We start from the raw sequence: 12,014 nt of genomic DNA on the forward strand, positions 1-12,014 counted from the left end.
TTTGCTGCAGGTGATTCGTTCTTGACTTTTAAAGTGGTTAAATGTGTTTGTGAGACATCTTAAAAAGAACTACATTCATTATGAATGCAATCAGTATCTGTGCATAAGTTAAATTGCACATTGGAGTGAAGAGAGACTGAAGATGCTCTGCAGCAAACCTGAACCAGTTTGATTCTTACCCGCTGCTTCATCTGTGGCGTCTGCTTCTCTTTGAAACGTAAAGCATCAAAGGAGACGCGTGACAGAAGGTTTTTATTGAGACAGCAGTGGCTACGTTGAAATCCCCCCGCTACTATTAGAAGGCAGCGGAAGTAGAAGACAATTAAAGAGGCATTTCTCTTTAAAGCGCGGGTGAGACGTTAATGAGCTGCATTTTATTCCGTGGCGTCTGGATGAAGTCGGCGTGTGGAGGTGGAGGTGGGACGTGCAGGGGACGGATCACAATCCACGCCCGGCGCATCCTCCTGTGTTTGAAGGCGTGCGGGGGGCATTTAAGTTTCCTCTCAACTCCCACTGATGCGTGGCGTGACTCTGCGCGTTCTGTCCTTAAAGCTGGCATTTTACACCAAAGCGTCCAAAGTGCGTCCGAATGTCGGGAGTCTCTCGCCGCACACGCCTACGTAATGTCTGACACAGTTCTTTACGCACGAGGGTCTCCCCCAAACCTCCCCGAATGCCTAAAGAGTTCAGACGCGTCGGGACGCGTTTACGCACGACTCCCTGTCATTACTCCCGAGGCTTCCATTCATACGCGGAGCCTGGGTCCAAAACCTGGAGCTTCTCTTTACGCCTCGGAAGCGGCTGGAATCTAAAAAGTCAGCGCGCTGCGCCAAACGTTTTCATCCATTCCAAGCAGGCAGCTGCAGTGCTTCATCACCCAAATCTAAACATCACGATTTGCTCACGCCTAAAATCACTTGGTAAATAATTCCCGAACATGCGGGACTAGTGTCAGCTTTACATACATTTTCATAGAGACGCTCCACTGCAGGATTGTTGGGGAATTGTTTCTGATTCAAACCAATATTTGCTGCTGCTCATGACCACCGCAACTGAACATAGAAGTGTCGGCGCATCTCCAGGTGACTCGTTCAGGAGCACGCGCAGCATTTTCTAGCGAGAGTTTTCACCTCCCGCAAGAAAAGAGACAAAAAAAAAACGGGCAATCGTGTGATCAACGGGCCGGCGTCTGAATGAACGGATGGGAATTCGGGACCTCGGACGCCCGATATGCTTCTATATTTCGCTAGGACGTTTAATATTTGGCACCATCTCGCGTACACAACAAACATGCTATTTTCATCCGCCTCCAAAAAGACCTGCACCGTGATTCAGGCTATACTTTTTCTCCTCCCTTTATAAATAGATGCACTCCGTTCAGTGACGTGGGATACGCACGTACATGTGTAGGTGAATCTTTGAATGAGCTCTCCCACTCCCCCTCCTCCACCCCTCCCCCCTCCGCTCCCCCCACCAGTTACTACGGGATCTCTATAAAAAGCCTACAGTGGACGGGAGAGCCCGGTCTGTACGGGAAGCGACTTTGGAGAAGAGGGAACGACGGCGACCGAGTGCGCACACGAAGTGGCACAGATTTGCGCCGACAGCTTTCGCGTTGACGAAGACGAGAGTTTAGACATAGGACAGACATATTGGTCCAGCGCGGAGCCGAAGACGTGGCGAAGTGGGACGTTCGATTAAGGTAAGTTCAATTCTTATTTCTACTCACCGGCTTTTTATTTTACTTTACGCTTAGATGCCCGGTTAGTGCATTATTGGACTGACACCATTCTGATCCTCTCTGGTTGGAAGTTGCTGCAGTGTGACTCATATTCTCTCCCATGTGGGCAGCATTGAGCCCGCAACTACGGAAAAAAAGGATCGTCTATTATTCGTTAAATGCAAAATCACCACGAAAATACGTCTTTTTTGTCACTATGTGCTTGTCACTGAAATGACATATAGACCCAATTAGCGACAAAAAACCCAGAAGACTTTTCTTGGTTAATAATCTACACCTGCCTTTCACGTGGCAACAGGGTAGAAATGTTCACTGCGTTAGTGTAGTCGTCATTCATGTGAGTTGATTACATGTTCACTGACGCGCACACACGCCTCTGTGCCCGCGTGCGTGCGTGTGTGTGTGTGTGGAGATCTCTGTATGACTGTGCGCGTGTCGGGGGAGTAATTGGACTGTGGAGGTGGAGAAGGGTTTCTCACCAACCCCTCTACGTTCTCGCGAGCGCGTGGCACCGGGAGGTTTCCGGTGATAGTGATGACATTATACCATCACTTTCTTCCGGTGTGGCAGTACGCTCCTCGCCTCCAACTCTCCCTCTGCCCCTCCTCCTCCCTTCTTTCCCTCCTTCGTGCACTTCCGGTCGGCGTTCCTTTGACATTTTTTTCCAATCTCAGTCCTGTGACGTCGCCAGGCAGTGAAGTCAGCCATGCGTCATTCTTGCGCACTTTGCAGATGCTACGCAGTCACCTACTATAACCCTTTTAAAGGCATCGCGGGCACGCACGCACGCTCGCACGCGCACACCGCAGTGTGATCCTTGTGCGGGGGTGTGAATGCGCAATATGAGAGGCTCGTGCACGGACCATACGAGGGCTTAGTGGGTGGAGCGAGTCAATGAAACCCCTTGTTCATTCACAACTCGTTGTAGCTACTGTAACACTTTGATCAATGATAATCATGTGACGACGAAGTGGAACCAACGGAATTAATGCGAACAACATTAATTACGCAAAAGTCTAAAGTTTAATACATAATGACATTTTACGTTAACATTAAAACAATTGATCAATATTATACAAGAGCAATCATCGAAACTATTTTGATGCTTTATTATAAGGGAATAACCTTAAGGCTCCTGGTTTGAATCGGGGCTCGGAGGGGACAGGAACGGGTCTGCTCCATGTGCAGAACTGGAGGAACCGCGTCAAGTAAACGCTCTCGGTCCAGGCAGTTTCTCCCCAGCGCCATAGAAACCAAGCCAGACCAATGCACTGCCTGCGCGCTCTGATAAGCCAGACAGCAGAATGGGTCGAGAGCCGATTGGTTTGCTGTGGACGTGATGTAATATGCCCGTAGTCCCCGGGCATGTAGAGCACGGAGACGCGTGACGGTAAACCTCACCCGACCAACATCTATTCACTAACGACGGGAGAGGATGTGAGCCCAGGAAGCGACCATTGTTTTATGTAATCTGAGGTCGAAACGTTCGAAGGCAGAAACGAGATTGGGGGTGTTTTACTACTCGAGCCTGGACAGTTTTCAAGTTCAGCACCACGGACAGCGCCTCCTCGTCCCCGGCCCAGTGTTGAAAAGCGAACAGGGAACCCGACAAATTCAGACTCACGCACAAAACGACATGTGACCAAACGAGATAAAAACGCTCGAGGAAAACAAATAAGCGTTGATAGTGAAATATTTGTTAAAAACTGTACGATAGGGCTTTGAAGTGAGACCACATGCTGTTCACGTAGTCCGTTAGCTGTTGCTCCATAGTCGTCCAATCACAGTAAGCCAGTCACTTTATGTACTATATATACTTTTAAATCAGCATTGGGTTCTTGAAGATATCGTAAATGATAAACCATGATGCAAAGGCTTAATGAAAGCAGTCACTAATGTTCAGTATGTGAAGTCACACACAACCTTCTAGTCGTCTCCCTCCTTGCTCTGCCTCGCTCACCATATTCTCTTTCACACCTGCGTACACATAAACATTAACTACGTCTGAGACCAGAAAACAGTGGGTGGATGACGCCTGATGCTTATCTTGCTAATGATTATTAAATAAATGTTCATAAAGTTCCCTGCTCTCCCTTTAGAATAAAACAAAAGATAAAACACCTATCACATATTTAGACACCTTCCTCTTGTTAATCAGTAGGATGATCCTATGTTGCAAATGTCACCTGGCATTACACAACCCTGTTATTTTCCTGTCCTGTAAGCAATAATTAAACTCTACTGTGTACTAGACAGTCAGTTCCTGTGTAGGTTGTAGACCAGTACTGAACCACTATAACTGCTGGCTTCCAAACAGCACGGGGCTAATAAATGAATTATCTCTAAAACCCCTCCAGCTCTCCACAGTGAGATGTAGCTGTCGCTGGAGTCTGCTGTGGTAAAAGAACAAAAGAAAACAACATTAAAATGGGAAATTTCATTAGATTTTGATCTAGGGTTTTACTGTGTGTTGAATTCTATAATATCACAATGCTACAAACCTGTATCATTGGGTATTAGCATTTTATTGTTATACTTTCCCCAGTATTATTAGTTTGTCACACAGATTCTCCTGATCATTAGATTTGACTTTTGTACCTATACTGACTCTTCTCTGTACTCCTGCAGGTCTCCGTAAGGGTTGTGTTCTCCTCTCCATCCTCCTAACTTGGCCAGAGCATCAGCACCTTGGCTTTAGACTGCTTACTGCTTTTACATTATCACAGTACAGTAACAGTCTACAGTCATGGCTACTGAAGCCTGGCAATGCACCAAAGCCTCCACAGGAGACAACGTTGACATGCTGAGGTTATGTCATGCTGATGTCAAACACACCACTGCTCGACTGTTAGCTACTCTTAAAATGGCTGAGCTGCTGAATCTCACTATCTGCTCTAGAGATTTCTGTGTCTGTGTAAGTTTCTCCTTCTCTGTCTCTCAGAAAGGAAACCTGTGTGGGCTTGCATTGGGGGGAGTCCTACACCATGTAAGTGCGTAATATCCACGTTCACACCAATGAGACCTTCCAGTTTCCAGTTACCATGCCAACTCCTGCTCCTTCTCCACCCTACTGTCTCCATGGCGACCGTGGCTTTAGATTGTTACTCTAGCAACAGCATCATGGTAACAGTCTACAGCCATGGTCGTTAGGGACAGGCGTCATGGGGGAATAAAAAAGTTTTGTGGAACTACAGTTTATTTTGCATTTGACTAATTTTCTAATTTAGAAAGTATTTCAGAAATTGTTTCCTGAGCAGCAGAGTTAGTTTGACTCCACTTTTTTCAGTCTCTTGATGGGATACAAATGTAATTGTTTTAATTAAATGTTGTAACATCATCACCCAATAAAGCTTATAAGTCAAGAACACAAAGACACACGTTGCTTTCACGTCTGCTTTATTTAAAATCATGACTTTCTTCAATGTTTAATTCCTGAGTATAGACATTACTGCAAAGGGCAGATGCTGCACAGATGAGTCAGCCACCTCTGACACCTGTTCCTCTCGCTGCTGATCAGACAAGAGCAGCTTCGCTTCAAATAGCAAAGCATGAAATTCCCGTCAGGCAGAAGCAACCTCACTCTTGGTCCTTTGATAGTAGAGGATGACCCACATGTATGCTAGTACATACGCAAAAACACATATAATACAACGGCAACAATGCACATATACAGTGTGCAAACACACACAGGCATGGATGCCCACCATATCCAGAGTTTTTCTGCCCTCTGCAGGTTTGTCAGTGTCATAAAACCAGCTTCTGGACCCAAAGCAGAAAGTCTTCAGAAGAAAACCTATGTCTGATTTCATAGTGAAAACAAACTTGATAGAGCAGCTCGGCGTTTGACTGAACATGTGTTTTGATTTCACACTGGGTTATAGATGTGAAACTCCAGATATCCAGCAGGACAGAAAGCATTGATTTTTTTGCCTCCAAATTATGGGCGTCAGCCTTCCAACTGCTCACATATTCCAGCTGGATCTTTTAAATGACTAAAAGCTGCTGTGCGAATCAGGTGGATGCCAGCATTCGATTAGTGCTGCCAGCATGAAGTGTGTTCAAAGACTGGTCGGATCAAAAACACTAATATGAACAACATACTTATGTTTTATGGTAATTCACGGGACACACAACTTTGTCTTTTACAAGATTTACAGAATTTGTGGAGAGAAAGTCACATTCTACAGTTTAGTCCTCATAAGAGTCACAGACATTGGACAAACAGGTCACCAGCCAATCACAGTGCCACAGATACAGTATACACAGACAAACCACTCACTACTGCACACACACCCTCAGAAGCCCCAAACAATGTGAAAAAACCCATTTACAGTTTAGAGAGAGAGAAAAAATAAGAACAGAATAAGAACCAAGACGAAGATGAACTGGATAAGATGGTTTTATCCTCCGCCTCCCTGCACCGTAAAAGCTCATGTGCTGACATCTAGACAGCAGCACATAAACTCTTACTGTTCAGGGCTGAGAGGGTCTGTTCTGACGCGTGTCCTGTGAGGACACCTACTGGCATCAAGACTCCTCTAGCATCTTCCCCTTTTAACCCCAACCCTCAGAACCACGGGCCTAAGCCTCTGCCTGAGCTACAGAAAGCTTCACGTTAAATCTTAATCATCCAACAAGATGTCCTCACAACAATGTTACGGAACTGAAACTGTCACACAAACACAGTTATTACTTGTCAATCTGCTTCTAAATGACTCTACATGTATTTACCATAACTGATGAAACCCATAAACCCTTTCTATTATCACACCCTCTATGTGCTTTGTATGTATTTAAATCTTTTGGTTGAAATGGTTGAATTTGGTTCCCCACCTTTGGTTTCCACGTCATTAAACCACTCAGCAGTTATTGTAACGTCACTTATTCCCTAAACCGTCAAACAACTGCCTGCAGCAAGATTGCGCAACAGCGTTCACATTTTTTGAATACGTGAGCTGCGTCCAGATTTCACCACAGTTCTGAATCATAGGCACGATGACTAATATTTACCCCAGTAGTGTCAGTTAGGCACCCAAAGAGACAGCCAAGCCACAGCTGTCCTCGCCAGCGCCTCAAACACAGCCCAGCGAAGCCCCCGCGGACACAAATGACTGCAGATGACATCATGATCCAACAGCAGAAGACCTCAGCCGTGTCCCCTCTTCACCTCTGTACCGGCCTCATCCAGCTGTCAGAGGTGCCACGATCTCTCAACCTGTTTACATTCACTCACACAGAGGATGCCACATGGGATGGAACCTGTCAACAGGAAGTAATTCAAGGCGACAGACAGGACATATTTAAAGTCCTGGAGGGAGAGGATGGAGAACGCTACGTGTGCTAGCTGGACGAGGACAACAACCACAGAGGGTTTTGGCCGCCGTCAAAGTACACACTGTCCACACAAACAAGGAAACTGCGAAGCAATACAAAACCCAAAGTGTGTGAGTATGAAAGTATGAAAACTTTGAATAACAAATGACACCCACATGCAGAAAAATAATATGCAGATGCACAGGGACACAAGCCACAGCCGGCCGCTTGGGCCTCATTTAAATTTCCTGGCTGTGCATAGATTCCTTCCCTGTGTCATTAGCCGACGTCAACTGACTTCCTGCACCTTTTCTGCTCCTTAAATAGCAATTTGACTGACGTGTCTGAACACACACCCACTGTTAGCCGTTTTTAACGTGTCAACACACATCGCACGCGCCGAGCACGCTGCATATCTGAGCAGGCCGCGCGTCGCGAGGTTTCTCCTACACGCACAGCTGGGCAAAAACACAACGCGACCGCACACACCGACGAGCACGGAGGCACGTCCGATCCCCGTTAGGCTGCACACAGGCCGCGGAAAACATCCAGCCCGGTGTTACATCACATGCAGACAGCGCGAGGCCCCACAGAAACATATGAACAGGTTTAAACACGAAGAATCACAAATTAGCGCTCCATCTTTTTAGACTTAAAAATAAAAAGTTCAAAATCCAACAGATAGAGCTTCCGCAGTTCTGAGCATCTTCTCCTTGAAAGTATAAAGACATTGCATTTTACACTGCTGACCATGATGAACGAGCAAAGTGAATAGTAGTAAAAGGTGCGTGTAAATCCACAGGATGCAGAGCAGCTGATAGAAGCTCGAGTCCCTGATTATGTTGCTTGAGCAGCTGATCCCAGTGGGAGCTGCAGCAGCGAGGCAGCGCTGGTGTGGCCGTGCCGAGCCGGGCCGGGCCGGGCCATGGGATGACCAGGCTCTTTGGAGTTTAAGTTCAACTCTTATATAGAGACTGACTCACCGTGGCCCCTCCCCTCCTTCCGTCTCCCATAACAACACACGCTCCGTAATCAAAATAGAGCCCATCTGTGCTCTGACACACCCCTCTGCCCCTTCGCTCCATTGCCTGTACTCCACCGGGGGAGGAGGGAAAAGTGATCCTTTAAGTCGTGGCGAAAACTTGAATGTGCCCTTACTCTCCCTTTTCAACCGCACCAGCCAGAGAGAGAGAGAGAGAGAGAGAGGAAGGGAGGATTACTCCACCCTCATCTGTCTCTGTCTCTCATTCCATTATTTCCCGGTTGTTGTGCAACAGGGGGAACGGATTCCTGAGAAAAGAGTCACGGCTCTGTTGTAAAACTTACTGGCAGGAGCGACCGGGTGTTTTTTTTTTCTTGCCTCTTTTTACTGTTTCCCTCGCTCGCTCACTCTCGCCATTCGTCTCTAGTTGTTATCAAAACCATGTGTACGCGTGTGTGTGCGTGTACGTTTGAGGTCTTGGAGGGACACAAGGGCCTTGGGGGAGCACAGGAGAGAACGAATGTGAGGGCTGAGATGGGGAAACAAGGCCACAGCGCTTGGATACGCATGAGTGTGAGCGGCAGTGGAAGCTCAGATGATGGAGCAGGTGACGTTTTGCACGCAGGACAGATGGGATAAACAAAGGTGGTGTTACAAAAGAGGAAGTTAATACTGACCATAAGCACTTCTTATGTGGAATTCCATGACAGCAGGATAATTAACCACTCCCATCTGTTTCTGTCCCGCTTCAGAATAGATTTTAAGATGCGTCTCATAAATGGCAGCCGCCATAGACTTTGTGACCATAGCTGATGACACACAGGATGTGGAAGAGAGGAGGTGGTGGAGAGTTCGAATGGAGGTGCAGGCCGGTGGGAGATGAAAGGAACAGGGGAAGGGGGGGGGGGGGGGGGGGGGGGGGGGGGAGAGAAGGGAGAGCTCACATCTGGAAGCACTCGAACGAGCGCAGTGTAACATGCACATGCTTCAGCCATAAGAGAACAACATGTCCCTGAACCCTGTGCGTTTGAGCATGTGTCTAGAACCTGGCAACACCTTCATGCATCGCTAAAGCAGGATGCCAGAGCAGCGCCCCGCTGCCTGGAGCCGCCCAGAAGTCACGATTCATTTTGTGCAAATAGAAGAATGTGCGAGGATATTACACCAGCGCTTCACATTTTAAACTCTTCACCCATCATTTGTTCCAAGTAGATTTTACTACACAGCCCATGTTGTGAAAAGTGCTACTCAAACTTATAAAATCAAGTTTTCCACTGTGGCTCTGATATAAAATTCCTGTCATAACTTTTCAAGATCACAGTGAAGTGTTCCCAGAGCCCAAAATGTCTGCGCTCTCCTGATATAGTCCTGTTTTTCTAAGGAACTGCTTCAGCTTTTACTAGGAGAGAAAAAAACAGAAGAGTTTTACCTCATCAAAAAATATTTCATCATATTCACTGTTTCCATCTGCCAGTTTGTCTAAACAATTCGGCAAACTACCTCCTGCAACGAAGTGCTTTAAAGACGATCCTGAGACCTTTGCTGAAAACAGAACTGGACCTGGATTTTTCACAAATAATCCCACAATTACCACTACATTCTGCAGCAACTGAGCGCTCAGGTGCAAAGGGGACACTGTACAAACAGAGAAACTGGCCAATTTGTACATTTCCATGCGAAGAGAGTAAAGCTATGCAGAAACAGTTCTTATGAAAGAACAAGTAAGCACAGGGGAGATGCCGCCTGGAGGACCCCACAGCAGAAGGTTTTTATTGCTGCCTACTTGTGTAGAAACAAAAGCGGCACGTACGACTTTATTTGAAACATACTAAAACCCTTCAGTTAATACACATTTCAGCATGAAAATAATCAAAATTTCAGGGAAATCAGCTTAGTTATAAATGTAATAAATCGATCAGATGATTCCAATGAGAGAATTTGTATTAATTCAGATTCTTGGGTTGCATTCAAGTGCTTGAGTCTAATTTGTAGTTCATTTATTCATGTTTTCTCACTGGAACCTCTTGAGAAAGTCTTGGTACGTTTGTCTGTGAGCAGATGCTGCAGGAACAAAATGGCCGCCAGGATGGATCAGCACCTGCGGCTCTAGGAAGGACGGGAGGAGCTCTCTGCTCATGCTGTCAGGTATCACTCGGTCCTCCAGTCCAAACACATGCAGGGAGGGCATCTGCAGGGGAACGCTGTAGAACTTCTCGTGTTCCTTGCAGGCGCTGCGGAACCCTGCAACCAGGATGGCAAAGCGGAAGCCGAACTCTGGCTCCAGCTTCTGCTCCTGGAGGCAGCAAAGCATGGCTACGAAAGCGGCCCCCTGACTGAAACCCATGATGCCGTCGAATGGGCCGTCGTCCTTCACAGCTTCCCTCACTGCCGTCACACTCTGGTCCAGGCCCAGGCTCTCCTCACACTGCTGCTGAGCGCTGAAGCTCCGAGCCTGAACGTCAGAAAACCACCAACCCCTGGGGTCGTCCTCGACTGCAGGTCCGGGACCGGAACCGTTCTCCTTCTCTGAAGAAGCTATAAAGACAGATAGTGGGACTTTAAACTCAAAATAATGAATCACATTAAACACTTACTTTATTAAATACATTTAATTATACCCAGTTTTGTAGTATTTATTAAAATACTTTAATGTAATAATATTAAAACTGTTCAATTATAAACAATAATTTTAACAAAATAAGTGAGTGCAATAATACATAACATACACCTGCTACAGAGCTGTAAGTCTTTTATAATGACCCACCTTCGCTGCGGGCTGCCTGCACACTGTGCGGCGCCCCCACGTAAACCAGCTCCACCTGCTTCTTCAGCAGCTTCCGCAGAGCCCCGGTCTTTTCGCGGAACGAGCTGCTGTTCTGACGGTAACCGTGGACGCACAGGACACGGAGGGGCGCCATGCGGAAGTGAAGTGAAGTGAACTGAACTGAACTTAGCTTATCTTATTTTAGCTTAGCTTAGCCAGCTAAAGGGCGAACCCGTGCATTACACAGAATGCTTTTATAGTCACAGAAAACAAGTCGTGCTCCTATAACGTACAGGTGCATCAACGTGCATCACATATACTGCGGGGAACTTTAAATACAAGAATAAGTTAGCTAGCTTCAGATACTTCAGAAACTTTATTCCTGCGTCCAGCCGGCGCTACACCGCCGGAAGCGAGCCTCGAAGCATTTCCGGTTCTTTCTTGCAACATAAAACTCGCAGTTCCTAAAGTGGATGACGTGAAAACTCAGACGTGTCAGAAGTACACGAACCTAGTACATTGTAAAGGCTAGATACTAAGTGCTGTCCTACATGGGCTACAAAAATGAGTACTGTGGTATTTGGTGCAAGTTTACCACTATCTGCTAAAATATTTAAAGCTGTAACATAAATGTTGTGGAATAGGTAAAGGGAAAAGTAACACTAAATGGAAGATGTTAAATACAAGGAACTGTAAATTGTTACTTGTATTTGTCAAAATGTACATATTATATGCCTTCATTCTATGCCTTTCAGGACATACTGTTTAAGCTGCATGTTATGCCCCTCCTGCAAAATCTGAGGTGTGATGAAAAAAAAGTTTACAAAGAATAAATGTAATAATGTATAAAAGTCCACAACTGTGTGATTTACTGCTTTACAATGATAGATAAAATTAACAGTTTAGTGCTTGTTTAGTTCTATCACAAGAGGCAAACTATTACATTTATTACAGTGATATTGTTTGTGACTACATCATCAGGCGAAGCTGCTGCAGCTCAGACTGACAGCTCTTGCCTCCTCTGTTCTCTGTGAGTGACAGCCGGCAAACCATATGACAAAGAGTGATAATGATGCAAGCTTGTGCCGACACGGTGAGGATCAAAGAGCTAAACCACTAAATGAGTGGGTGTTGTACTCACAGAGCAAAGATGTATTTTTGTGTTGATTATATGTCATTGCTTAATATGCAGAGCATTAGTTGATAGAGTAGAA

At 46.1% G+C, this 12,014-nt stretch overlaps 1 protein-coding gene and 1 long non-coding RNA gene across 2 annotated transcripts; one reads left to right on the forward strand and one right to left on the reverse strand.

Moving 5' to 3' along the window:
• Positions 1-1,532: 1,532 nt before the first annotated feature.
• Positions 1,533-5,116, forward strand: LOC114869846 (uncharacterized). The gene is made up of 2 exons (XR_003788223.3): positions 1,533-1,702; positions 4,370-5,116. It is a non-coding gene; the product is annotated as an uncharacterized LOC114869846 (long non-coding RNA).
• Positions 5,117-9,779: 4,663 nt separating this feature from the next.
• ovca2 (OVCA2 serine hydrolase domain containing) lies at positions 9,780-12,011 on the reverse strand. Its single transcript, XM_029174358.3, has 2 exons — positions 10,801-12,011; positions 9,780-10,571 (listed from the first exon to the last, which is right to left on the reverse strand). Exons 1-2 carry the CDS (start codon positions 10,952-10,954, stop codon positions 10,048-10,050), a joined length of 678 nt encoding a protein of 225 aa, XP_029030191.1. The 5' UTR covers positions 10,955-12,011; the 3' UTR covers positions 9,780-10,047.
• Between the last annotated feature and the right edge of the window lie 3 nt (positions 12,012-12,014).

The sequence above is a fragment of the Betta splendens genome, chromosome 14, assembly GCF_900634795.4.
Source record: "Betta splendens chromosome 14, fBetSpl5.4, whole genome shotgun sequence".
Classification (NCBI taxonomy): Eukaryota; Metazoa; Chordata; class Actinopteri; order Anabantiformes; family Osphronemidae; genus Betta; species Betta splendens.